Source organism: Lathamus discolor, chromosome 6 (assembly GCF_037157495.1).
Source record: "Lathamus discolor isolate bLatDis1 chromosome 6, bLatDis1.hap1, whole genome shotgun sequence".
Lineage (NCBI taxonomy): Eukaryota > Metazoa > Chordata > Aves > Psittaciformes > Psittacidae > Lathamus > Lathamus discolor.
The window spans coordinates 90,087,746-90,113,169 of record NC_088889.1 but is presented as its reverse complement, the minus strand read 5'-3'; the positions used below and the strand labels follow the sequence as shown (position 1 = coordinate 90,113,169).

Genomic DNA, 25,424 nt, shown 5'->3' with positions numbered 1-25,424 from the left:
CTGTCAGCTGGAGAGAAGTCTGGAGTAAATGGAACAGGATCTAGCCTACTTCTTCCAACCACTATGTGTGTTAAGCAGGAACTACGGGAGGAAGCAGACACTTTTGCCAACAGAATATCTCTTTTCAGTAATGACCAACTTTGTAATTAATCCTGATTGTTGCAAGGAGCCGAAAATCCCCATTGGAGTCAGGACTGGGCTTAATCATAGAATCATGGAATGGTTTGGGTTGAAATGGACTGTAAGCTCCCTTCCAGTTCCAAAGATATGGGCAGGGACTCCTTCCACTAGACCAGGTTGCTCTAAGCCCCATCCTTGAACACTGCAGGGGATGGGGCAGCCACTGCTTCGCTGGGTATTCTTTACCAGTCTTCTTCAAAATGCCCTGTTTTACAATGGAAATCCTTCTCAGCCACCATCATTGCATGGAGCTTGTTACTAAGGCTTTAAATACTGTCCAGGCAACAGGTTAAGACCTTGGAAATGCCTGGCTTGCCACGTCTCTGGCTATGGGATGGATCTCTGCAGCCACTGCAGCTTTGAGCTTCCACCCAGCCTGTGCGTGGGGAAGGGCAGGAGCCGGTGCTCAGGAACAGCTGGTTGGGAATGAGCTTTGAAGATGGATTTGTCAGCCATGGGAGCAGCATCCTGCCCTCCAGCCACAGGGCCGGACGGGAGGCACCGAGGAAAGTTTATTGCCCGGGCAGCTTCTGCCTTTGGGAGAAAGCTTGCTCTGGAGGCTTGGCCTCTCCTCCTGATTCCCATCTTAGTAAGCCTCCCCTTCTCCCTGTAAAGGTCGTATTCCTGAGCAGGGTAATTTGAGAGGAAGACTGCTCGAGCAGAGCTCCACCAACTCACCCCCACGTCCTCCCTTCCCACAGTAATTTGTGATTTGCCCTAATTAGCTGGTATAAACGTGTGGAAACTCCAAGCACAATCTCTTCTTTGCACAGTTGAGGTTCTCTTTGCAGGCTGTGTCCTGCTTGTCAGGGGCATTGTTTGCTCAATAATAAAATTGCCACATACTGTTAATCACAACCTGCAAACATCTAATAAAACAACCATTGAAAGTGCGTATGTAAAACCATCTCCTCACTAGCCCCATTAGGCTCGGCTCTTTCTGCTTTGAAAGCTGCATGACCTCTCTTTTCAATCAATTCCCAGTTATTAACCATGAAGAATAGCATTGGGAACTGCATTTGCAAATTGAATGTGCTGGTATATAATGAACTCTTTCAGACATTCCAGTCGAGGGGAATGTACCTAGCTAACAGTTTTTCATCTCTCCCCCCCTCCACCTGCACTACATTCATAAGCTATATATATATATATATATATAATTCATAGAATTTGAAAGAACTCAGTAAGAATAAAACTTCTTAAGCAGAGTTTAAGGGGATGGTGCCTGTAACGACTTTTCTATTATCTGTTTATTGTGATCCCTCCAAGCTAAGCCCTTGAGACGATTAGCTGCTCAGCTGCAAATCAGAGCAGCTGAAGAGCCGAGCTTTAGTTATTAAAATGCTCCGACCTCGCACTTGGGTTTATACATTTATTTATTAAAAGCAATGAATTAAGGGCTGGGGGTAGGGGGGGGGCAAGCCGGGTTCTAGGGGGCTGTGGCAGCCTCGCATCCCCCCGGTTCCCCTCCGCCGGCTTTGCAAAGCCCTTTCCCCAGGGTGGGGGTTCACCTCTTCTTCCCCCCCCCCCCCCGCCGCCTTCCACTCGTGGTGGTGGCTCCCCAGGAGGCCCTGAGCTCCCTGCCCTTAGCCACGCATCGCCCGGAGCCTGAACAAAGGCGGAGGAGCGCGGAGAGAGCAGCGCGGCCGCGGGTGGGACCGTGCGGGCGGTGCCCCCCTCTCCGGTCCCGACCCCCCGGGGCTGCCCCGGCTCCTCCCGGCTGCCCGCCCCCGGCGCTCTCCCAGCCCCCTCCGCCTCTCTCCTCCCCTCTCCTCTCCCTCCTCCCCCGGTAAATCCGAAGTTTCCTGTTCAGCGCGGCTGAAGCTTTGCAAGAGCGGCTGCGGAGCTGCCTGCTCGCTCCTTGGGATTACCGTCGGGAGAGGCTCCGCTCGGCTCGGGAAGGGCCCCCACCGCCACCACTCCTCCTTCTCCATCCTCCATCCCCGCGGGCGAGCGCCGCACGCCGAGCCCCAGCCCTCCCCTCGTTGGATTTAGGGGGTGGTGTGCGAGGGGAGGGAGGGGTGTGTGTGTGTGGGGGGGAAGATCCGCCGCTTCCCGGCGCCCCGATTGCTGCCTGGTCCCATGTGAACTGGAAAGGCACGGCTATGCTCGTGGGGACACCGCGCTCCGCCAAACTAAGGTAGGACACCCGTACCCCCCCCCACTGTCCCCATCTTCATCCGTTTTCCATGCGTACAAAGGAAAAAGCCGGTGGGTGGGGGCACACCGGGGGTTGCAGAGGGGGATCCCGGCTTCCCCGGGGGGCGGGAACGGCCGCGCCCGGGTGAAGGCTCGACTCCCCCCTTCCTTTCCTCGCCCTTCTTTGTTGTGTCTGGAGCGCCGGGGCCAGGTGGGAGCCGCGCCCCGCTCCGGGGTGGGGGCCGCAGCCCCTGACCCCCTGCCCTTGCCCCCTCAGGTCCCGGCCGCTACCATGACTGATGGCGAGAGCCCGGAGTCGCTGCCGCGCCCGGCCGGCGGCGAGGTGCGGGTGCCCATCACCGTACCGCCGCGCCGCCCCGCCGAGCAGCCGCTGGAGGATGCCGGCTCCGGCGGTTCTCCCGGCCGCGACCCGCCGCCCGACCTGGCCTCCGAGGAGGAGGAGCAGGTGCCTTACCCGGCGCTGGCACCCACCGCCTTCTTCTGCCTCAAGCAAACCACCCGCCCGCGCAGCTGGTGCCTCAGGCTGGTCTGTAATCCATATCCTTTCCCCGAGGGACAACGCACCCCCCCCCCCCCCACGGGGATACCCCTCACCTGGACCCCCCTTCGCACCCCGTCGGGGTTCTGCATCTCGGGGGCTCACTGCTCCCTCGGGCACATGGTGATGCCACAAAGCCCGCGGGGTCCCCAGTGCTTCTGTGTGCTGTCCCGATCCCCACCTCGGGAAGCGGGATGTGGGGGTCTGCAGGAGTGGGACAGGCAGGGAGCGTGTCCCCGCTGTGCCCATCCTGCTGCTTTCATTTGGGGGGCACACACACTGAGGTCCCCTTGCTTGCACCGGCCTCGTCCCACTGTTCGGTGTGGGAGCGAGAGGGATGGGGCGGCAGGACAAGGTGCTCAGCCTCAGCGTCCCACTGGGGTGCAGGGTTCTGAGCTGCAGCCCTCTAGGACCCACAGAGGGGAGAACCCCTTAACTTCACTTATCTCCTGGTGGGGTGACGGGGAGCAAAGTTTAAGGACAACCTCGTATTTGTTTTAGTCACAGTGGGGAATTTCAGACAGGCGCTGACCCCCGCGCTGTTTATATAAGAGAGCAGCTCGGAGCTCGTGTGTGCCTTCTCCTCGCGGAGAAAGGGAGCGGGTTGGAGCTGCTTTGGAGAAGGCACATGCCTCGGGTCCCAAAAACTCCCCTTTGCTTTTGTTCTGTTGCAACTTGCAGGCAGGGAAGAGAGAGGACACCAAACCCCTAAATCTCTCCTCCTTCCCTGTGTCCATTACCCAGTTTATTAATGTTAAATAAGAGAGAGCAGGGTGCTTTTCTCCGCTGTGACATCCGGCAAATTGAATTTTACCCGAAATGCTTGTGTGCAAGCAGAGAGTTGTCAGTCTGTCTTGATAATCTTCAGAAAGTGAGCTTTTAGCTTCGCTCTGCGCATCCGCTCGGAAGCACTGACATGGTGCGGGTAATTCAGGCTTTTACCTGTCCCCGATACCTGCCTGCAGTTTGCTGCCTACATCCTGCCACTGCTATTAAAAGCATTATTTATTAATATGGTTATTATTGATCTCGCTTCAGTTAACCAGAGCAACCCCTGTGCTCCTGAGCAACACCCCCAAGTCGAGTGTTGTTGGAGGAGGAATTGCACAATCCTCCCCTGAATGCTTCTTGGGGGTGTTATTAGGAGAAATAAGCAAAGGGAAACCCCACGATACTTTAAGGCCTTGGGGCTCCTCTCGTTGGAACTAGGTTTATGTGAGCTGTTGACTTGTGCAGGGAGATTTCCGCTTGGCACTGTTGCGAGGGGGGAACCAGGCGCATACACGCGTGCGGATGGAAGGGAGATGTAAACAAGTAGTTCATCTCCTCAGCGGTGCTTTAGTTATGTAAATACTAAATGTAAATGAAGGTTCCATAACAAGACAGTGAAATACCTGGTCCTGGAGGGGCTTGGGGAGGATGCTGTTGTGTTGGAGCTGAAAGGGAGTCAGGATGGATCTCGTCCCTTAAAGCAGGTTATCCTGTTTCGAAACTGTGGGCAGGTGAGAGGGAGAAGCCTTCTCCTTCAGCTCTTTTGGTGGGATCTCACTCTCCTGTATGTGCCCTGGGTCTGGCATCCCTAAAGCTGATAACAGCTGGAAACGGAACTGGCAGCAGGAGGAGAGTGAAGCACGGAGGCATCGGCGTGGAGCGAGGGAGCTTGTGTGGAAGAGTTCAGGTGTGCTTATGTCGCTGTAGGATGAGGCTCTGCTTTGATTTTGCCTTCCAGCATCACCTCATATTTCACAGGAGAGTGAGTTCCTTTATAAAACTGACCCATGTGACATAACATTAGGTGGAAATTGTGACGGTGGGTTAGTAGTGAAGCCAAAATCCAACATAACTCCGTCAGCCCTGGGTTGTAGTGCTCTTCCTGTCAGCACCAGTATGTTTTGGTTGTAGCAGAACAAAGCTCACGATGTGAGCAAAAAGGGACTCCTATTCCCAGCAAAAATAGCTCCTTGTTGGGATTTTCCCCCTCTTCTCCCCATCGCCAACAGTCCCACGCGTCGCAGGGAGAATAACCCTTCGGTGTTGACTTCTAAGTTTCTTGGTGAGAGCCCCGTGTTGTTGGTGGCTGTGATTTCTGCAGCTGCTTAATGAAGTTGTGCTGAGCAACCTCGAAGGGAGGAGATGCGTGTCTTGCTTAGGAGCTGGTGCTGTGCCTGGGTGGTGGGTGGCTCATGTTGGACAGCAGGCAGCCGGAGGTTGAGCAGCTCAAGGACAAGCCATTGCCGTGGTGCTGCGGCACTTGGAAAGCAGCTACGTGGGGAGACTCGAGGAGCGGATGGTGTGATAAAGGCTGAGGTTCCCCAGGTGCCTGTCTCAAGGAATGAGTAACTTGAAAGAGAAGATTGCAACACAAAGGTGGTTTCTGGCCAGTCGTGCAGTTTTGGTGACTCTTTGTGCCCATCCAAAAGCATGGATCCCTAACCCACACTAATGAACCTTGTTTGCATTAAAATCTTCCTCTGTTACCAAAGGAAGGCTGTGAAGTCCCCTAAAATCTGACCCTGAAGAGCTTCCCTGAGCTGCTTGCTCATCTGGGGAGCACTAAGCCCTCTGAGAAGCCAGTGCCTTCCTTCAGTGGTGGTTTTTCTTGCTGGGAGAGCTTTCCTTAGCTCTCTTTGGGGTTTATTTTAGGGTGAGGGGGAAAAGGTCTCGCTCTGTGCCGCTGATGTCCATGTTGTTCCTCTCCCCATGCTCACTGAGTGTTTTCTGTAGTCTGTGCGTCTTCTCTGCAGTGTTTCAGCTCCAAAACTTGTGCATGTTTCCCCTGCCACCAGACAGAGAGACTTCAGCCCTGCATCCCCAGGCTGCAGACAGACTCGTCTGTCTGCCCAGCGTGCCTTGGAGAAACAAGGATACTGCAGGTTTGGGGTCTGGTTCCCAACAGGTTCCTGTCGCTTCTCAAGGGTGATCCCATGGGGATGCTCCTGGCAGAGGCAGGGATCTTCATCCCACCGCAGACCATCTACGTCAGCATCCAAAACCCCCGGTACAGTTTTGGGAATGCTGTCGAGTGCGTTTCACATGGGTCTCCCGGCAAATCCTCATCAATCCAGATGATCTGAACCATGAAAACCACCCCGGCCGCTCCGAATAGTTGTTGGTAGCAGAGATAGCCCAGACCTGTGGCCTGGAGCAGGTGGAAATCCTCCACAGCAGGGTCAAAAGCATGGTTTGCCTGTGCGGCTTAAGCAGGGGGGGCTACTGCCAGGCTTAGAAATAGCTAAAAAAAGCCATTGCCTGGTTCTCGGGGGGACAGGTGGGGCCGGGATCAGCTTTCGGAGCCGGGAGCCTGCCCAGCCAGAGGCATGCATCCGCACATCGGAGGGAAAACCGCGGAGAGGGCAGATGTAGCGGATGCACGTTTGGGTTTTTAATAGCTGCGTTTGGGAATGTGAGGAACAACCTGGAAAAAATCCTGCCCCACCCCCCCCTCGTTTGCATGGGTTTTGTATTAATAAACCCAAGAAACTTCGGAATTCTCAAACAACAGAAAGCAAAAGATCCGCAAGGAGCTGATTTTCAGGTGCGGGAGCAATAATCAAAGAGCTGTGTCCATTGAGGTTTAATCAGAGGAGGAGGAAGCGTTCAGACTGAGTCTGATTGCCACGGCTGACTTTTGTTGAGCTGTTTGCTGTGTAGTGTCATTCTTCAGCTTTCTGAAGTGACAGATCCCACACAGGAGTCTCCTCCTGAGCTCCAGGGTTACCTCCAAACCCAGCTTCAACCAGAAACACACTTATAAGTGCGAGTTTAGAGCAAATAATCAGCACAAATATAGCTCTTATGGCACGGGCAGTGGTTAAAATTGAGTTTTCACTGTCAAGTTGTATTGTATCTTTTAAAAAGCTGTGTAATTGGAAGCAAACTTCTTTCTTCAGTCCTGGATCTCCTACATGGGTTTATTTATAGAGGTCTGTGGGTGGGACTTTGTGTACTCTGAGCACGTTGGGTGGTAGAGAGCCAGATTTTGGGTTTTGCCATCCTCCGAGGTCTTTTCCTGGCTCTTCCCAAGCGCTGCTGTGAACTGATGGCTCTGCAGAAACGCAGAGCTCTGCCTGTATCCAGACGGGTGTTGTCTTTAATACGTTAATTTTGCGGTTGTTAACACGATCAAGGAGGCGTTGAGTCACCTTTCATCAATCCCTGGGTGTCCCTGTGCCTTGAGGGGGATTTGGATGCAGCTCCCGGTCCTTGTTGATTCATGCCCGTGTAACACAGCGATGGTGGCCATCAGCAGCTCAGCCATCCACGTGCCTTGAGACTTTGCGTCAACACCAGTCCATTGCATTGCCACAAGGGGTTTTACTGTATGGTGGCTGCAACCGGGGACTGCTTTCCATCACGGCACCGAGCATCAGCAGCACGGCCTTTGATAAGGCGCGAGCAACTTTGCTGGTTATTTTGTGATTCAGAAAACCACGTCGTGATTCATTATAGGTTGAGTTCTCTGTGCCTTAGTCAGAAAAAAAGCCCTCTGCTGATTTATTTTCTCAAGTGGCTACAGAGCTGGTTGGTGCCAGCTGATTTCTATGGGACTTGGCTCTGTTCTCGTCTTTGGGTAGAGTCTCTGCTTGCATCAAATCTGGGGTTTATTCTTTTAATCATTTTTGTTTTCTCAAGTGCTTCTTGCAGCACTTGCTGTTGCCTTTCTAAGCGCTTCGAGGCAGACCTAACATCCCGAAAAACATCCTGTGTTTTATATCCAAGCATTCCTCAGTTTAGGTGTCTATACACTTGGATAGTGAAAAAATGCCCTTCGTGCAAAATGGTGTATCTGCTCTGTGTCTGACGTTCTGGTCTTCACTCCTTCCCCCTATTCTCTGTACTGGGCTAGGCTGTTTGCTTGGCAGCCTTATACATTGTTCTCTGACACGAGGCTTGCAGTTCCCTTCATTCCTTATTGCACGATTGATGAGTTCTGGCTCCCGTGTCTGTGGGAGCATTGCAGTTTGTGAGTTGGGGGGGGTTAACACTGAGCGTGTGGAGATGTGGGTATAAGCAATGGGGTCTGGACTCCCCATCAGTCTGACAAACTTCATTTGATCGCTGTATAAGTAAGTGCATATCAGATTTGAGGAGCTTTATCAGAAAGCCCTTGCTTTTAATCTGTTCTTATTCAGGCTGTCTCCTGACAAGTGCAATGGGGAGGGTTTGACCGAATCATCATTTGTCATCCCCGAATATAAATATTGCAGTTAAAATATTTAGCTTGCTGTGGAAAAACCCGCTAGCAAAGAGATGTATTTCTGGCCTCATCCTGGGAGCTGCTCAGCATCCACGACGCCCACTGAATCTGGTGAGAGGCGCAGGTGCTGTGCACCCAGCAGCATCTCCCACTGAATGACAAGCAATTAGGAAACATAAGGAAGAAAAGTCTTGTAAATTGTAACTCGGCTAAAAATATGTTGTCCACATGTGGTTTAGCTCCTTCCATTTCTGTGTTGGCTCAATACATCTAATCAACAGTTTAGTCCTGGGTTGCGTCTTTAATACAGTCAGAAGCTGTCTTTATTGGCTTGTCGTGGTCCCTGCATCCCTGGCACGGCCCAAACCCATCATCTCTGACCTCTGTATTGCACCCTGAATTCCTTAAGTGCTGCTCATAGCTTGTACCTCTGTGAAATGCCTTTTATTCCTGACTTCTAGATTCAGGAGCATGGATCTGTGTCGGAAATCCCTGTCCTATGGCAAAGCTGCTGGAGTCTGTGATATTTAAGACAAATGTCAGTGTGGGCAGGTTGCTCAGAGCAAGGTGTTAAGCTCTCTGCAGACTCAAACAGGCGTTAGTTGGTGCTTGGCTCCTGGTTTCAAAATGACTTTTGCAACAGGGAAAAAAGGGGGATAGAAAGCTAATGACAAAAATACTTCCAAAGAGGACGAGGTTTTGCTGTAGCTCTTTGCAGCAGGGAGTGATGGTGTGGGCAATACCTGTACGTGTTCAGGAGCGTGAGCGTAGAGAAACCATAAAACCAGATACAACATTGTCTGATGAAATGGAGTTGACTCACAATAAGGATAAAAGGGTCCATCTGAGCAAGGAGCATGAAGTAAATCAGAAGGATAAGTAATGACAATAAAATTAGATCTTTGACTTTAATGAAGTATAATATTCAGTAAATAGAATCATGTTTAACCCCTCCTCACCCCCAGTGAGACCAGCCCTGTATTGGAGCCCTAGATACGCCGTTCATCTCTGGCCCTGCTGCACTGGTGTTTGGATTCCAAGCTGAGTGTGAAGCTTCTGCGTGTTTATGGATTTAGCTCCATATTGGGATTTAGCTCCATATTGTCCCAAGTCAGGATTGCAGCAGGTATCTCCAGCAGGTTTAATTCACAAATGTGCTTAGAAAAACTTTGCCTACCTCACCCTTTAACTTAGTGCTTTTATTGCTACAAAAGCCAATGGATCCAAAAGTTAACTCTCTGCATCCACACATCCAAACTTCCTATGTGTATAGTTTCATTGGAAGTAGAAATCAGAACTCTTTTAGGATGTCTTTTCCTAAGGTAGGGAGATCATTAAAGAGATACAGTGCTCGTGCCCAAGAATGGAAACGTCCGATGAGGAATGAGGTTGACTGCTTTTATATTGCCCTGTACTGGATATTTCCCTCCAGTGAGAAACTGAGATGTTAACTTGTTGCATAAGATTTTACCAAAGATCGCTCGTAATCTCTGTGAAACAGCTCCAATTGACTTTGTTATTTTTGGCCTGTGATTTATCACCCGTCAGGGCCATTAATTTGCTACTTTTCCAGGCATTTACAAGATGTATCCCAGGCTCCACTTTGCAAAGTTTTCCCAATTGCCTTCACTTTTCTCACCTCTCAAATCTGGTGGGAACCAATAAATGCAGTTCCAATTTGCAGTTTGTTTGCAAGTTTGCTTTATGTATTGAGTCCATATGTATTTTTTCCAGCATGCCTAGATGGCAAATCCTTTAGGAACATCAACCAATACATCACATGAGTGAACTGTGCTGATTTAATGGGGGCGGAAGACCTATATAGCTAATCTCTTCTTTATGTTAGATGAATTTTATGTGGTGTAACCCCAAGCTGGATATGGATATTTTCTGCAGTATCATACAGCTGTCTCTAAGATGCTTTACTGTATTTTGGTGAGGTGTTTTTAAATGCGAAAGTTGTTTTAGATCTATTTTAATTGAGTTTAAGCTTACCTTTTCCTTGGCTTTTGTTGCTTGGTTCCAGGGCTTGGCTGGCTCCCCTGGGGCCAGTCAGAAGCATCCTCCTGGGCTTACGTGGAAGCAAAAATCTCAGCTTTATCTGCCACACTGTAAATGACATGTCTGGAGTAACTCCGTTAGAGCAACCGGGATGCCGTTAGTTTACAATGAATGAACTCTGAATCACGTTTGTCTCTGCGTGTTGTTGTCGTTTTGCTTTTAAATTGCTTCTGCAGACCAGAAGCCCTGAGCTGCCTACTTACAGAGCTCCGATTAGTTTGCCACTGCATGATGCACGTAGCTTGTGGTCTGCCCTTTCCTTATCCTGGTGTGAATCAGGAGGAGTCCCAGGCGTACAGCCTTGGCTCCATGGATTGTACACCCAAAGACATGCAGGTGTGTTTTACTTTAGTCACGCATCTCACTGCATTCAGCCTGGTTGGGCATTCAACCTGCGCAGCAGCAAACTTTGCCACCAGCATTAAAACTCATGCAAGAAATATGTTACCTCTGTTGACACAGATGTTTTAAGAGAACTTGAGCTCAGATTTTGCCCTTAATTCTTAAGGTAGCATCTGGTGTTTGTGTCCAATCCTTTAATCCAGCTGCTGAGGCGGCCTTGTGATTATAAGTAAGATACACTTCAAACTGAATATTTAGCCTGGATAGGAGGGAAGTTATTATGTGATCTCCCTTAATAGTTAATTCTAAGATAACTTGGGCCAACTTCAGATCATCAGGGTATGCACTGTATTTCTAGACCAGCGATTAGGAGTCATCAACCTGCATAGAAACAAACTGGAAGTGAATTAGAGGCTGATGAGCTCTGTGCTGGGCTTCCAGGGCTGTTCCGAGCCTTCTGCTGCAGGGAAATATCAGAGCGGTCACTCCGGAGCTGGCTGGCCAGGAGGAGGAGGGGAGCTTTGACAAGATACAGCTGTAGAAGACAATTTTCCTCTTTCTTTCCCTTAATAAAAATCTGTTCTGAGCACTGTACCACGCAGAGTAGTTTGGCAATGGATTAAATGTGCAGCTTCGAGATCTAATTTTGCCCATTTCAATTGACAGATGGAAATTGTTGTGCTCTCACAATGCTACCAGTATCTTGCAGTACTGCTGAGAAGCAGTGCCTCCAAAAACCATCCGGAGAAATAAGATGGCTTTGTATGCATGTGGACATCTATTTGTGATCTTGGTTCCTTCAGAGGGTGAATTCAAGCTGTGTGACTGCTCCTGGCTCCTTTCCTCCATCCTTGTGGTGCAAAGTAGGAAGAGAATTTGCCTCAGTGTTTAATATTTGGTAGACCTTGCTGCAGAACGTAAACCATAAGTTATGGGATGTTTAGGCTGTCTGTCCTGTTCCGGAATGCTGGAGAGGCACATTAACTGGGATGCTGGATGGATGTTGCGAACAGGGATGTTTTTTGGGGTGAGCATCCCCTGGGACCCTCATGAAGCTTGGTGTACCCAAACTCTTTGCTCTCCATTGCTCTCCTTTCCACCCATTCCTTTTGTTTTGATTTTCCTGTTGTTCAGTTAAACCCTTTGAGACTTGGGATGGGTACACAGGTATTTGCGTAGAGATCTGCTCCTGTCTCAGAGGATGTCTCTTGATGTGGTTAAGGAGAGAAAGCATGAACTGACACCTCCTTCATTGGAGATGACAGAGAGAGGAAAGGATGAAGAGCTCCCCAGCAGCCAAAGCAAACTGTGGTTATTGGTGCTGCAAATAGAGATTCTTTGGGCTTAGGTTTTGGGCTGATGGGAAAGCAGAGGAACACACAAATGCAGTATTTGTGTCTACATACTTACTATATGTATGTTTTTATATGTATTGTGTGCACCCATGCTGCTGTTTCTAGCAAAAAGGACTTCACCTTGCGAAGGAATGAAAACCTTTCTCGTGGAGGTAGATAGCAAGCAAATTTATTCCTTGGTTGGGTTTGTCCATAGGGATGCTGGCAGACTTTGAGGTGCTATGGAAGCCCTAGGGAGAAATAATGAATCCATGAGATCTTTATCGTTATCTTTGGGTTTCCACGTGTGGAGGAGTAGAGGGCAGCATCAGTTTGGGTTTGGAAAGGAAACTGAGAAACCTGTTCTTCAGCCGTGTGTTCCAGGTGAGGTAAGCTGATGGTCCAGGAGCAGGATTTAACCCTAAACACACTAAATATCCCCAGCCTCTTAGTGCCAGGCCCGTTTGTGTGTTTGTGCAGAGCCTGTAATGGTATAATGTGCCCTGTAATTCTGTTGTTAAATCTGAGCTGCTTTGGCGTGGTGGGGATGAGGCGGCTCGTAGCGATTGGAACATTATGGCTCATTGAATTTTATAGCCTGGAGGACTGAACTGTACAGAGCAACTTTTGAGGAAGGGAGGGGAAAAAGAATCACCTATTTCTCCTGAATCTTGGTTTTCCCCATGCTGATATTTAACATATTTAGGCTTTTAGGTATGGGCAGACAGGTGGGAGAGATGGTAGTGAATGGGAAGCAAACCCCAGGAAGGTTGTTGTCCTATTAAATGTGTTCCTAAGGAAAGAGATTTGGATCCGTTCCCAAGGGCCCTGGTAAATGCCGCGTCTGTAAATGTGCTGGGATTTCCTTCGCCTCGCTTCCCGCTAAAGGTTTTAATTCCATCTCTATCAACACTGGTAATGGAAGAGCAGAAGTCAGAAGGGTGCTCTATTTCAGATGTGGTTGTGGTGTCTGTCGGTGATCCTGAAGACTGTTTCTGCGGTGTCAAGCATGCACCAGTGCTGTAAATGCTTTTATTAGAGTCATGACTGCTGGGGTGGGTCTCCTGTACCTCGACCTCACAAGGGTTTATAAGGCAGCAGTAAAAAATCACTTAACACTGCATCATGTGTGTTTTACATCAAGGGAGCCTCGTGAAGGGCTTGATGACCACCACCACGGTCTCTTAAATCTCTTATCAAGGCACCAAGTGAGTGCAGGGTAAGTTCTTGCATGTCTTGCTGGCACGGCTCTACCTGGCAAAAGCTGGTTTAGTGTCTGCACGTTGTTGTCCTTCGCCTCGCTGATGAGGATCAGTAAAATGCTCACTTGTGAGAGTGCCTGTTTTTAGTGTCTGTGTTATCTGCAACTTGCCTGCTCTGCACAGAAAAAGTGATGCTTTCCTATAGGCTTTGAGGAGATTTTTCTCATTTTCACTATGAAGCCTGACCCTGTTCTCGAGCTGGTAATTTGGTATTTAGAAGAGGAGCTCTGGACCTGCTGAAATTGGGAGTATTTCTGTTGTTGAGGCCAGGGTGAGGGATGAAGAGGGATTTCGCAATTGGCCAGCTGCTTTTCTCCCATGTTTTTCTGACCATGTCTCAGTGTTTGTGGCGTGTCCAAGTCCTGCTCTGATGGCTCCGTCTCCAACCTATACCTTGATGCTCCTGTTATGAAGAAGTGAAGTCTTACCCTATTGCTAGAGCAGGGTGGAAAAAATCAGTGCTCAGCCATAGCAGAATGGAGGGTCATGTTAAGGCCATATTTATTCTGGTTTTACTTTCTTTTTGTTATTTCTTTGCTAAACATGCCTCTCGCTGAGATTTCCCAGGCCCTGCTGAGTCATGGCTGATTTCTTTGTAGCTCTGTTGTGTTTTCAACAAGTACCTACCAGGCTTTCCCATGTATGTTCATCAAGGGATGGAGCTTGCAGACCCGCTTCTCGTGTGCATGGGAAATGAGTGATGAGCCCATCTGCATTATTAGCATTTGCATCAGGGCAGCACTTAGGCTGAGCCCAGAGCCTCGGCCGGTGCTGCAGAGCATAAAGTAAGAGGCAATCTGGGGCTGAGATTGCTTTGAAGAGTAAGTTGTCCTCTTGCAGAAAGCAAGAAGGGAACCAAAGTAAGGAGCAATGAGGTGACTTGCCAGGGGTCATGCAGAGAGCAAGTGATGGAGGTGAGGTTGTGATTTGGGGTGTTCCTTCTGTGAAGCATCTTCAAAATAGCTCATATCCACGTGCACAGAGGAGAACTTTTCTGAGAAGCAGGTACCAGAGATTAGGACTAATTTGGCAGTGTATGTGGTCAGTGCTCTCCACAGGAGCCTCTGTTGGCTTGAGGGACAAGCAGGGCTTATAGATAAGGGGAAGGAAATAACTTCAGCTAAATGGTGTAAAGCTTTGGATGCTACGTAGACATCATCAGTCCCATCTTGCTGTGAGCTTATCTGATGCTTGATTGTTGCTGCTTATCTGAGACTGGGTTTTGCATGTAGGCTCCATAGGCATGGAGCTTTCACCAGAGAAAGGTGATTGTTTCCTCTTGTGCCTGTGTGTTCCCATGGTCCCGTTGCAACCCAGCGGGACTGTTCATTTCTGTAAGGGCTGTGGCGTTTGCCCTTAAGCGAGACAGGAGGGATCAGTTAGGCAAAATCAATCCCCTGCCTTCTCCATATCGCTTTGTCCTGATAAGTTGTCAGTTTAGCTCTAAATGCTGTGTTTGAAAGCACATCTCTGCTCTCCAGGATGGGTCAGTGTCAGCAGCAGTATCAGTTGAAGGATGGATTTAAGCTACCAGCTTATCACAAGAAAGGGAAGCTACATCTGAGGCATCATTTCTTGGCAGCCTGTGATCTTTCATAGGCTGGAGAGAAATTGGGGAGGGTAAAATACCCTCGGCTACCTCTGAGTCAGCCCTGCAATTTAATGTCAGTCCTAATACCAGATTGTAGCAGCGAGGAGGTAGCGATGCAGTTGGGTGGGATGGAGCTATTTGCTCACCAGCCTGGTGCAGTCTGACCCATGTCCCAGTGTGAAGGGGATCCCTAAGTCCTTCCTCAGCCTCTGCTCGGAGAGGAGCCAAATGCAAACAAGGCACAAGCCATCCCTTCATGGCAGCAGTGCTGGAGTCGCAGCGCAATGTCAGGGGGTCGCTTAAGGACCAAGTTCAAGCTGGCCTTAACCCTGCGTTTCCTGGCTTTGCCTGATGGAAGCCAGACCTTGCCTTGTTTGAACACCGGTTCTGCAGCAGGGGTGATGGATTGCAGTGTGAGCTTTACCACCCTTCATCGCTGCTTCCTCTGCTCTTTTGGCCCTGCTGTGTTCAGTTCAGTCAGAGTTTATTATAAATAACTTCAGATAGCAAGCTGAAATATCCCGGCCTCACTAGTTCTTTTTCCCCTTGGCAGTTGCAGAGCATGAATCAGCTTCAAGGCAGTTGAGGTGTTTTAACATAACATTTACAGCCCCTATCTATACAAAATGCGACTTGTGTTTGTAGAAGTGGGCCTTTAACAGTCTCTTATCAAAACATATGGGACTCTGCAGTTGGGTGCTGGGGTTCCTCTGAAGCATTCCCCAGACAATACAGTTCCACATTGGATTGTCTAGTGATGTCTGTAGACTTAACTGAGGCTGTTGTTCTGCACATACAGTTGTGAGTCTTCCCCGCCTGGCCTGCAGCGTTCCTTTGCTTCCTCCAAGCTCCTTCCCAGAGCCCTTTGAAACTCCCTTATCACCAAGTCCTCCCTTCACCCCTGCATGTCCTTGGCAGGCAAGTCAATGTCACGATGCTGAGGAGCGCATTGTGCAAACCAGGATAAGGTATCAGTGAAACGGAGCGATGGGTTGACAGATGTTTGGGACCAGGCAGGGCTGAACAAGTCCTGAGAAGTGAGGCTTGACTTTTTTCCCTGCCACAGTCTCTTTCCAGAGCAATCTCTCTTTGACCAGAGGCTTGGGTCACTCTGGGCTCCCCATCAGACCGTGAAACAGGGAGACTTGTCCTCCCCCAAAGATGCTAGTGCGTCAAGGAGTGTGTTTGGTCCCGGCAATGTGCCCTGATCCAGTCTCATGTTGGATGCTGTCCAGGCTTTCTGCAACTTCAAATGGCTCTTGGTGCAATCCATTTCCAAACAACTGCTATTTCAGCGGTCATATCGAGGGGACCAGACGTCCACTGGATGCTCTCTGCCTTACAATGCCTGGACCAGACCTGGACCAGCCTGGACCAGCATCCTTAAAAAGGCACACAGCCCTGTTGTATTTAATAACACTGCTGAGGAGAACAAGATCTATAAGGTTCTGCACTGCTGTTTCATCCCATGGTGCTGCTTTCTTTGGTACACTGTGACGTGCTGCCCCTTTTTGGAGAGCTGGAGAGCCAAGAGCCTTCCAAAAGCTTTAGTTTCTCATCTGAGCTTCCATCCTGAGCTACTTTAGTCTGTAAATGAGAAAGTTTGAGTGAAAATTGGCCTTCCCATGGAAGTTCTTGTCCTCACCACCCCATACATTTTAATGGGAATTGGGCATGCTGAATCTCTAGGCAGCTGTGCAGATATTGGCCTGTTTCGAAACAAATGGCACTTAATTCAGGCCTGAAGAAAGCTCTTCATTTATCTGGGTACCTGGGACGGCTCTTTAATACTTGGGTTTATATCCTTGGGTTTATAGAAATCATACTCTTTGATAAAAGTATGATTGATTCATTTATTTCAAGCTGTTGTTTGCAGAGGGCTGTGGGCTCTTCAGGAGGAAAATGCTGTGCCTGAGCAGTATTGACTGTATTAACCAACAAAGTCATCAGGCTCTGGGCAGGGTCTGGTTTGCCATTCTGGTGGGTGCAAGTGCTTTGGCTGAACCGTTAATTCACAAACTGGTGGCCCAGGTCATGCTGCAGCTCCCAGGGTAGACCTGGCATCTCCTACCAGGCTTTGGAAGGGCTGATAATGGGTGACTCACCTGAGCTGCCACTTCTGGAGCCAAATCCCTTGGGTCTGACAGGATTACGCAGCCCCTTGGGTGCCCCAGTTCCTTAGCAATGCTTCTTAGGCATCAGACAGCAGCTTGCTCACTGCGCTTCACGAATGGAGCTGCATGGCTCTTGTGTTTGCTTGGTGTCTGAGCATCACCCACCTTGACCTTGATCTCTTATCTCCTGCCAATGCTGAGCCTGGATAACCTCTTCTAAAAGTCTGGCCTAATCTTTGTAGTTCTGATGCTGCTTGGCCTCTTTTGATGGAGAAACACCTTGGTGTGTAGTTTTTCTCCTATGGATGAACCCCTGCTCCTTGAATCCTCTCCTGTTGAGAGGGTGACTTTGCACTGATGTCACTTGGCTGCACGGTGACAGCTTCTCAGGAGCTGTCTGTCCATGAGATGTCAAACCTTGGCTGCACGGGGGGTGATCCAGCTCGCAGGGAAGGTTGTAGCCACCGATGATGTGTAGGGAACACAATGGGATTGGAAGTCTGACATGGGCTGACATCCGCTCACCACCTCATTGCCCATCTGTGGGATGACAGATGGCTTCCCCGTTGACATAGTGCAGATTAAAGCAAGGTAGGAAATGAATGCAGGCGTTTCCCCCTTTTTTCCCTGGAAATCTATGAACTATTTCAAGGGAAATGTTTTGAGAGTTCAGTTGTCCTCAGCTGAAGGCTTCAGCCATGCTGAAAGCGTCTCTTTTATGAATATCTACTGATCCTCATGAGCACAGTTTGAAGCAGAACTTCTTTGAGATATTGCTGGAGATTGGTGGGGTTGGAGCACGGTCAGGATCTGTTCTTGTACAGATTGGATGCCTCTGGTGCTATCGCTTGGTAAAATGAGATTTAACAACTTATAGAAGGAATCTGGTACTTCTTCTGTGAAGCCAGGCATTTTAATTCAGTTTTACTTGTTTTATTGACCTTTGGATCAAGAGATGACAGCGGTTGCTGAATACAGGGAAGATTATCAATATACCTTCGGTTTATGTTCTTTCTGTGTATTTGCACTGCCAAGGACAGGAGGTGGCTAAACCTTTGGGCTGACCCAGTTCCATTGGTGGAACCCATCACAAAGGTATGGACATAATTTAGGGGGTTGTATCTGTTCCCCTGTGTGTGTGTCTGTGCCCTAAAGGCTTGGCTGGGCTTCCATCCTTGGGTGTCCCAAGGAAGGAAACTGCGAGTAGTCCGAAGTCTGCTGTGATCCCATCAGACCAAGAAGCTGAAAGGATCCGTCAAGCCCTTGGCACGTGCTGCTTAACTTGTGTCTCAGGATTCCCGTCAATCGGCATCTCCTTTTGTCTTCATTAAGTAAAAAAAAAAATACATGCTTGTATGTTGCTCAGCTCAAGCGTGAAGGGAAGATTCCAGTTTGGGATTATTTTTAGCCTCTGAAATTATTCATGAGGCTCTTTCCCCTGATTTATGACGCTTCCCAGCGCATCGCCATGTAAATGACTCTGGAATGGAATGTTTCAGCAGTTTTATAAGGATTCCTCATGTGAGGGGAAAATAAACAGTTTGTCATTTACCAGACTGTGTTTGATTATTAGATTTGTTACTATAAACATCGGGCTACGCTTCCCTCAGCTGAGGCTGCTGGAGATGGATGACTTCAGGGAGCCGTACCGTTAAATAAAAGCTAACCTGACATGAGAAATCAGCATGGGATTGATCAAGCCTGGTCCCCTCTGGCCAGATAGATGCTTGTTGGCTAAAAATGAATGTCTGATGTTGAGATGAACATGACTTCAGTTTTTCAGGTCTCCTTCAAAGAGCAAGCAGGCTGTGAGTGGTGGAGCGCATGGGTTTGGCATCCTGGGGTCCAGGCTGTGGTGCTCCATCTCTGTTCTTGTTCCTGCCCTTTTCTGGTGTTTGAAGAAGTCAGTGCGAAGTGGTGAGCAGGGAAGTAAATGTGCAGTTTATTTGCAGTTCTGATGGGGGGACTGGATGGGCAGAGCATCACTGATGTGCACCAGTGCCTTTCATATGCAGGCACTGGAACGGAAGGGCTGTCATGGGAGTGGAAATATAGACATGGAAACTCATCAATCCATTGCTAAAGGGATGAAAAATACCTCTCAGGCCTTTGGGGATCAGGCTTGGAGAGTAAAACCTTAACCCAATAACTGCATGGCAGCTTAGGAGATTCTTACAGGTTGCATCCTTTTCCCTTGAGCTAAAATGCATCCTGCTTGGAAAGGAGTTTCCCGTAAGAGCATTGATTTAGAGGAACCTCTTGGCTGTAAGGTTTGGAAGTGGCTGGACCTCAGTGTTGAGCTGTTCATGTTTCCAGGGTATGGTGCAGGGCATAGCAGGTTGTGAAGTGCAGCATCAGGTGTCTTCAGACCCCGGTGCCTGCAGTTACTGATCTCACGTACCAACAGGGATCCAGCACTGGCTCTGCAGATGCAATTCCCATGCACACGTGGCACTAGAATGCCTCTGCTATGCTCGGAAGCAGATTAGTCCTGCACTGGGATACACGCAACCAGCGACACGTGTCTCATCACAAGCCTCCAGGCAGCTCTTTGAACCCCTCAATGTCCCCGCTGCAATGCACCCCTCACCAGGGAGTGGGGAAGCATGGGGGGGGGAGGTGTGGGGTGTGTGAGAGCTACAGCCCGAAATGAGCACAGAGGAAAATCAACCATGAAATTGATAATTTTAGGAGCTCTATGAGGGAAGAAAGCTCTGCTTGTTAGACACCATGTAATTGCACTGCAGTGCCCTGGGTTACAGGTGGCAGACAGCGTTGGTTTGCTCAGGCGTGCTCCTTATGCCTTGTGACTCCTGTCTGCAGGGACCTGCGAAGAGCAGAGCCGGTGAGAGGAGTGAGGTGTCACCATGGCATGGACCAAGGTGCATGTTTGGGTCCCAGGGTGGGCAGGGTTTATGCTCACAAAGGCAGTAACCCCCTTGGTTGTGTTGTGTTTCTGAGTGTCCCTGTGATGGTGATGAGCTGAATATCCACATCGCTGATGCTTTCGTGGCTGGGCACAGGAGCAGGGTGAGATGTGAGGGGTGTATAGAGTGTAAATGTCTGTAAGGTCACAGTGGCAGACAAGTGGTTGAGCTTGGGAGGGGCTGGAGTCCCTTTTCCCACTGCAGCAGGTTTGTGATTCCCCAGATCCCAGGTTCATCCTCCATCCCCATTCCTCAGGAGTGCTGGGACTTGCAAGGGCAGGAGCCAGGGAGGCTACAGGCGGGAGCTTGTGCTTTGTCTGTCACGGGGGTTAAACTGCAATCAGCAGCAGAGCCGAGCCTTGTGGGATCAGCAATAAATCCTTCTGGGAATATGGTGTTTGTCTGGGTGTTACTGGGTGAGTTGTCACGGAGAAGGGCCCCTCGGAGAGGATGATGAGATGCAGGACAGCCTGGCTAGGGAGCAAGAGCTGTGTAGGGAGGAGGCACCATCCCCCAGAACCGTGTCTGTGGCTGTGCTTTGGCCATTCCTGAGCGTTGGAGCAACAGGTCATGGAAACCAGGAGGAGCAGGAGCTCGGTGCTGCCACTGCACTTCAACTGGGACTTCTTCCATCACGTTCCTCAGCTTAGGTGCTGCCCCTCCCCAGGGATGATGCCAACTTTGCCGCTCTGAGGTTCCATGTGCATTTCAGTCTCTTGCAGAGTACCTGGTCCCCGGCACCACTCTGCTCAGGGGGATATAAGCCGTGATTTTACATGCGTAGGTTGTTCTGCTGGTACTTTCTCTTTTTATTCCTCCATGAAAAGCTAAGAGTGTGTTGTAAAAACAAATCTCTGGCCTTTTGCTTTCCAAATAGCAAAGGGCCGACGTGTTAATAGGAGGGAGGGATGCGGTGGCAGGCTGCCAGCAGGATGTGCTTCTTCCCCGGGGCTCTGCTTGCCAAGATGCCATCAGCCTGGCTCCAGGAAGGTTTTCCTGCGGCCACAGGCTCTCTCCAGGCAGTTTTGTTGTCTCCAGCCTGATGTGAGTTAATCACATGCAGCCACCCGGGGCCTTTATGAGAAGGGAGGTGTTTGCTTGGTGAAGGGGGGTCCTGGCAGTGCCCACTCCCATGGAGTACTGCTGGGTGCATGCCCTCCTGCATCCCTGTCACTGCTCTTCTCTTACTTACCATTTCCAGATGCAGAAAAGGCCTTTTTCTCCCCTTGCGCTGCAAACGGCTCTTTTCATGGGCATCTCTCAGCGCGTTTCTCTCATTTTTTTCTTTTTCACCCAAAGATAAGTTTAGAAGTTTTCTTCCCTTTACTTTTGCCAAGGAAAAAGGCACATCTCTCTGTCTTTATCCTTTTTACAGCTTTGGATGTTTGGAGCTGTGCTGAAACTGATTCCAGGTTTAGGAGTGTGTTTCTGTGCATGGTTTATGTTTGGCTCCTGCTGGTGTCGGGGCAGTGAGACCTGGGATGCGGCTATCCCATGAATTCAGAGCATCCGTAGCAACTCGTAATAGAGGGGTTGTTCCATACTGGTTTAAGATGAGCAACAAAAGCATTATACTACAAATAATGCCCTCTTTAAGCTTAACGTGCTTGTGGCAGCAGTGTGGTAGAGACTATGGGGAAAACCCACATATTGACACTAAACCCCCCCAAAACCAGGTTGAAAAATGGAACCTACTCAATGCCTAATGACCATCTATTTTTTCCCTTCCCCATGCTGTTTTAAACCAAAGTATGAAACTTCTGATGCTCAAAGGACCACTTTCTGGTACGCAGCTGTGCCGTACATAATATGCAGCACACGTTCATGTGCAGAAACCAAATAAAACTGGTAATTAGCCCCTGAAACAAATTAGAACAGAAGATGCAATTTTATTTTGCATAGTGCCTTTTCTGCAAACTGTGTCTCAAAACACGTTGGAGAGTTAAGTAATGCAGAGCTTAAATAATAAGCGCGCTGGGAGAGCAAATTAATAGGAAAGGATGGATATTGCGGCAAAGCAGGGAAAAATGGAGGTTGGGAAGAGCTGAGGTTGCTGTTAAGGGTACTATGTGGAGCTTGGGTTGAGCCTCAGTTCTCCTTGCGTGTTCGTCCCTCTGTGGCTTGGCCTCTGGGTGATAAGGATATGTGTCTGCGCAGGGCAAGAAGGATGGAGAGCTCTAGGAACACAGCGTGGGCTGAGCGAGCTGAGCTGTGAGATGGATGAGGTTTGTACAGCAAGCTGTAAAATTAAGGAGAACAATTTTGAGCCAATTTGTTTGTCTTTCCCTTTCCTGGCTGAAGACAGAGGGGCTGTTGCACTGTGGCTCTCCCTTCCACTCCCTCTGCCTCATTGACTCAGCAGCTTGCTTTAAATCAGCTGAAAACAGAACTTCTTCTCCTTCCCTGTAACTCCTGCTCTCCTATTCCATGCCACTGTACTTAATGCTAACTTTGTAGCTGTATTTAATGCTGGGCAGTGCCATGGAGATGCAGGGTGTGAAATACAGCCAGACTGCAGCATGCTGCGACGCCATGGGCGAGAGTGGTTTGGACCGTTGACCTTCTTCTTCTTCTTCTCCATCCTTGTTGATACGGCAGCTGATAAATCCACCAGCTTTCACTCAGCGCTCTAGGGAAGCTTGAAGAGTGCGTGAAAGTTTGCAAAATATCCATGGGTCTAACGGACCTGATCTCGGGCACATTGAAATCAATGCCAGGGTGAGCTTTAGGGGGTCTCTGCCTTGCCTCACTCGAACGGAGTTCAGATTTGGACCAGGCTGTTTTAGCATCACAAGGAGAAAGAGGTAAAATTGGGAGAAAACAAAAGTGGGAAGCTTCTGAACCAGGGGTGAGCAGCAGAGCTCAGGGAAACCTTGTGTCATGGCCAGATGAGAGCTGCTGCAGATCCCAATGCCTTTGGGATGCTCTTGTGATAATGGCCTTGTTCCTCCAGTGTCCCCACAGGGGTCACCCTGTCCCCATTCCTAGTGGGAACCCACAGACCTAGAGCCCTTCACCTCTTTGGTGGATGTGTCTGCAAGAGCAGCACAACACACCATTGATTTTCCTTGGAGTTATGTGGTTTCAGAGGTGGCCGTCAGCCAACCCACAGGACCTTCACTAAATCTCCGAGCCTGCTGTGAGCTGTGCAGGTCTCTTTGGGGTTTTGGTGTGTTTGGTTTTTGGTTTGTTGTGATTTTTTTCAATGCTGTTGCATCTGCAGGTTCCCAGTTTGCATTTGTTCTCTTAGCACATTGATCTGAATGGTTGCTTTGAGAAAGCCAGGGTGGTTTAGTGAATGAAATGTGGATGCAGGCGCTGTGGTCCAAGCATAGAAGCAAGACAAGGTCGGGGGAAACGCTGTCTTTATGCTAAGTGGGATAAAAGCCAATATCCAGCTTTTGGGTTCAGAATCAAAGTCCAGGTTCAAATCATCAGTCAAAGCTGATGATTTTTGTCCCAGTGCATGCAAAGGGATGGTAGCTCCTGCATGAAGATTCCCTAGGCAGGTCTGAAGAAGAATACCTCTGCTCTTGAATGATAGCAGGGATTGCAGGAGGAGGAAGCTACTGCATGGCTATTCCCTGCATTGGGCCCAACTCGGCCACTAAAAGTCTCCATTGACTCCAGTAACTCCATTATTGGTGTTCACACTGCTGCAGGGAGGACGTGGTGGTGACCTTGCAGGAGGCTGCGTTTGTGCCGGTTTTGCAGACTTAAGGCTTTTGAAAGCCAGAAGTTTGAATAGGAGTGAATGATTTTTAGGCGCCTGTTTCAGCCACTCAGGACTGGTTGGCCTCTGGTTCAATTGAGGGTCATGGAGCACCTTGATGTCTGCAGGAATTGATGTACAGAAGTTCAGGGCAGCTGAAAATGGGGTACAGAGGGGCTTGAGCTGAACACCTCGGGGTCTCTGACAGAAGAGGTTTGGGCTCGTGTTGTCATTACTGCTGTTCCATAGAAAGAGTGTTTTAAGGGATCCATAACCCACTTCTGAGCAATTTCAGGACCGCGTTTGCTGCCTTGAGCCAGGCAGATGCAGAGCTGAGGCCGTGGCACGTATTCATGGCTTTGCTCAAAGAGAAAGGGGAATACTTGGACTTCTTCACATTTAAAACCATCTTAAAGGCAATGATACAGTGTGAAGGGTCCTTCCCTGGAGCAGTCTTTGCATATAGAGGAGTCCTTGTCTTGCCCCATCTCCCCACGCTTATTTCCCATTGTTTTGGTGCTCTGGAAAACCTTCCTTAGAAGATCACTAATGAAGTCAGATACGTGGGAGCTCAGGAGGGACATGGCTTTCCCTATGTTTTTAGGCCATTTATATACTGAAAGAGGCCTGCAGGGCTTTTGAATGCTGAAAGATGAAACCACCTCCTGAAGCTACACTGTAGAGATTCAGAGTGATTTTGGGGAACCTGGAGCAGTTCTTTGCAGTGCTTTTAACTCTTGCTTTAGTCTGATGGGATTTCTTCATCTTATTATGCAGCAGATAAAATACTGTCCTTGAGGAAAGGAATTACTGTTTCATACAAAGACTTAAAACAGCTTATTTAAAGTGAATTTTGGCTGGGCTGATGGGTACCAGAATGGTGGCCTTGAAATGGAAGTCTTTATAGGAAAAAGCAGGGTAGAAATGGTGCAAGGTGACCTATTGGTGGACTAAAACATCTCACATTCTGCCTTTGAGGGAGCATCTGAAGAAGACAAGTCGACCAGGATCTGAAGTCTGCAAGTGGAGGTAATTGCAGCACAGGTATCGTGGAAAGCTTAGCTCTTCAGGGCCATGGCAGCGTTACGGTACCACGATTTCTAAAGACCTCCATTAACCCAACAGCAGTGTTTAATAGGACAGAACAAGTAGCATTTAAAATCCTTAGTCTAATCCTACCCAGAAATCCTACCCAGATTAAGTTGGTTTTAATTCCAGTTGTTAAGACAATTGAACAGCAGTATTCAAGTCATACTTCAGGTTAAAGCCATAGATGTTTCTAAAACCAACTTGCAATTCTACACCTCGGTTTTTCCTGAAGGACATGTTCTCATAGGTGCTATTTATTATGTGCACCAAGAGCACATGCACATTGGAGCTGAGAGAGACGTGGAGACTTGATTGACAGGAGTATTCCACTTTTCTCTTTTGTCTTCTAAACAATATCCTTAAGGCCTGACGGGTCATTGCTGGTTGTCACTGAATGCATGACAGGAGAGAGAGGGCCAGTCATCTCCCTTGTCTCCAGGACTTATAGCAATGGGGTGTTTCATATTTGCATGGTTTCCCTGTAAGGGTTCAGGGCTTCCTAACAAGGATGCTGCAAGGCCAGTCCCACCGGGTACCAGGGTCTTCTTGCCGTGCAGAGCATCCCTTGTGATGTTGGGTGGCCCTGAGCACCCACAGCCTGTGCCTGTTGTTGCAGTCCTGCCTTCATGCAGTGCAGCTGGACCATCCACAGCAGTGAGCCAAGCAATTCCCTCTTGAGAACTATTAATATCTTTCTTCTACAAGTCTCACAGTCTTATTATGGTGAATAATGAAAGCATATTCCCTGACCTTTGCTCCTTCGATCCAAATTGCATTCTAACAAGTATATGTATTTTTGACCCATCACATGACTCCATCCTGGTCAGACTGAATTAAAAGCAAGTCAGACTTCAGAATGTATTGAGATGAAGGCTTTCCTGTTGGCACCTTGGTAATTTGCTGACTGCTGTCTCTCT

General features: G+C 49.1%; 1 protein-coding gene across 2 annotated transcripts in view; it reads left to right on the top strand.

Moving 5' to 3' along the window:
- Window positions 1-1,839: 1,839 nt before the first annotated feature.
- The window catches only part of CACNA1H (calcium voltage-gated channel subunit alpha1 H), a 235,124-nt gene continuing 211,539 nt past the window's right edge, over window positions 1,840-25,424 (top strand). Inside the window, exons 1-2 of one of the 2 annotated variants that reach the window (XM_065684766.1) lie at window positions 1,840-2,320; window positions 2,597-2,877. In XM_065684766.1, coding sequence (XP_065540838.1) covers window positions 2,612-2,877 — 266 coding nt within the window. In that variant the 5' untranslated portion in view covers window positions 1,840-2,320; window positions 2,597-2,611. The remainder of the gene's footprint in view (window positions 2,321-2,596; window positions 2,878-25,424) is intronic. The other variant, XM_065684767.1, reaches the window with a different exon arrangement.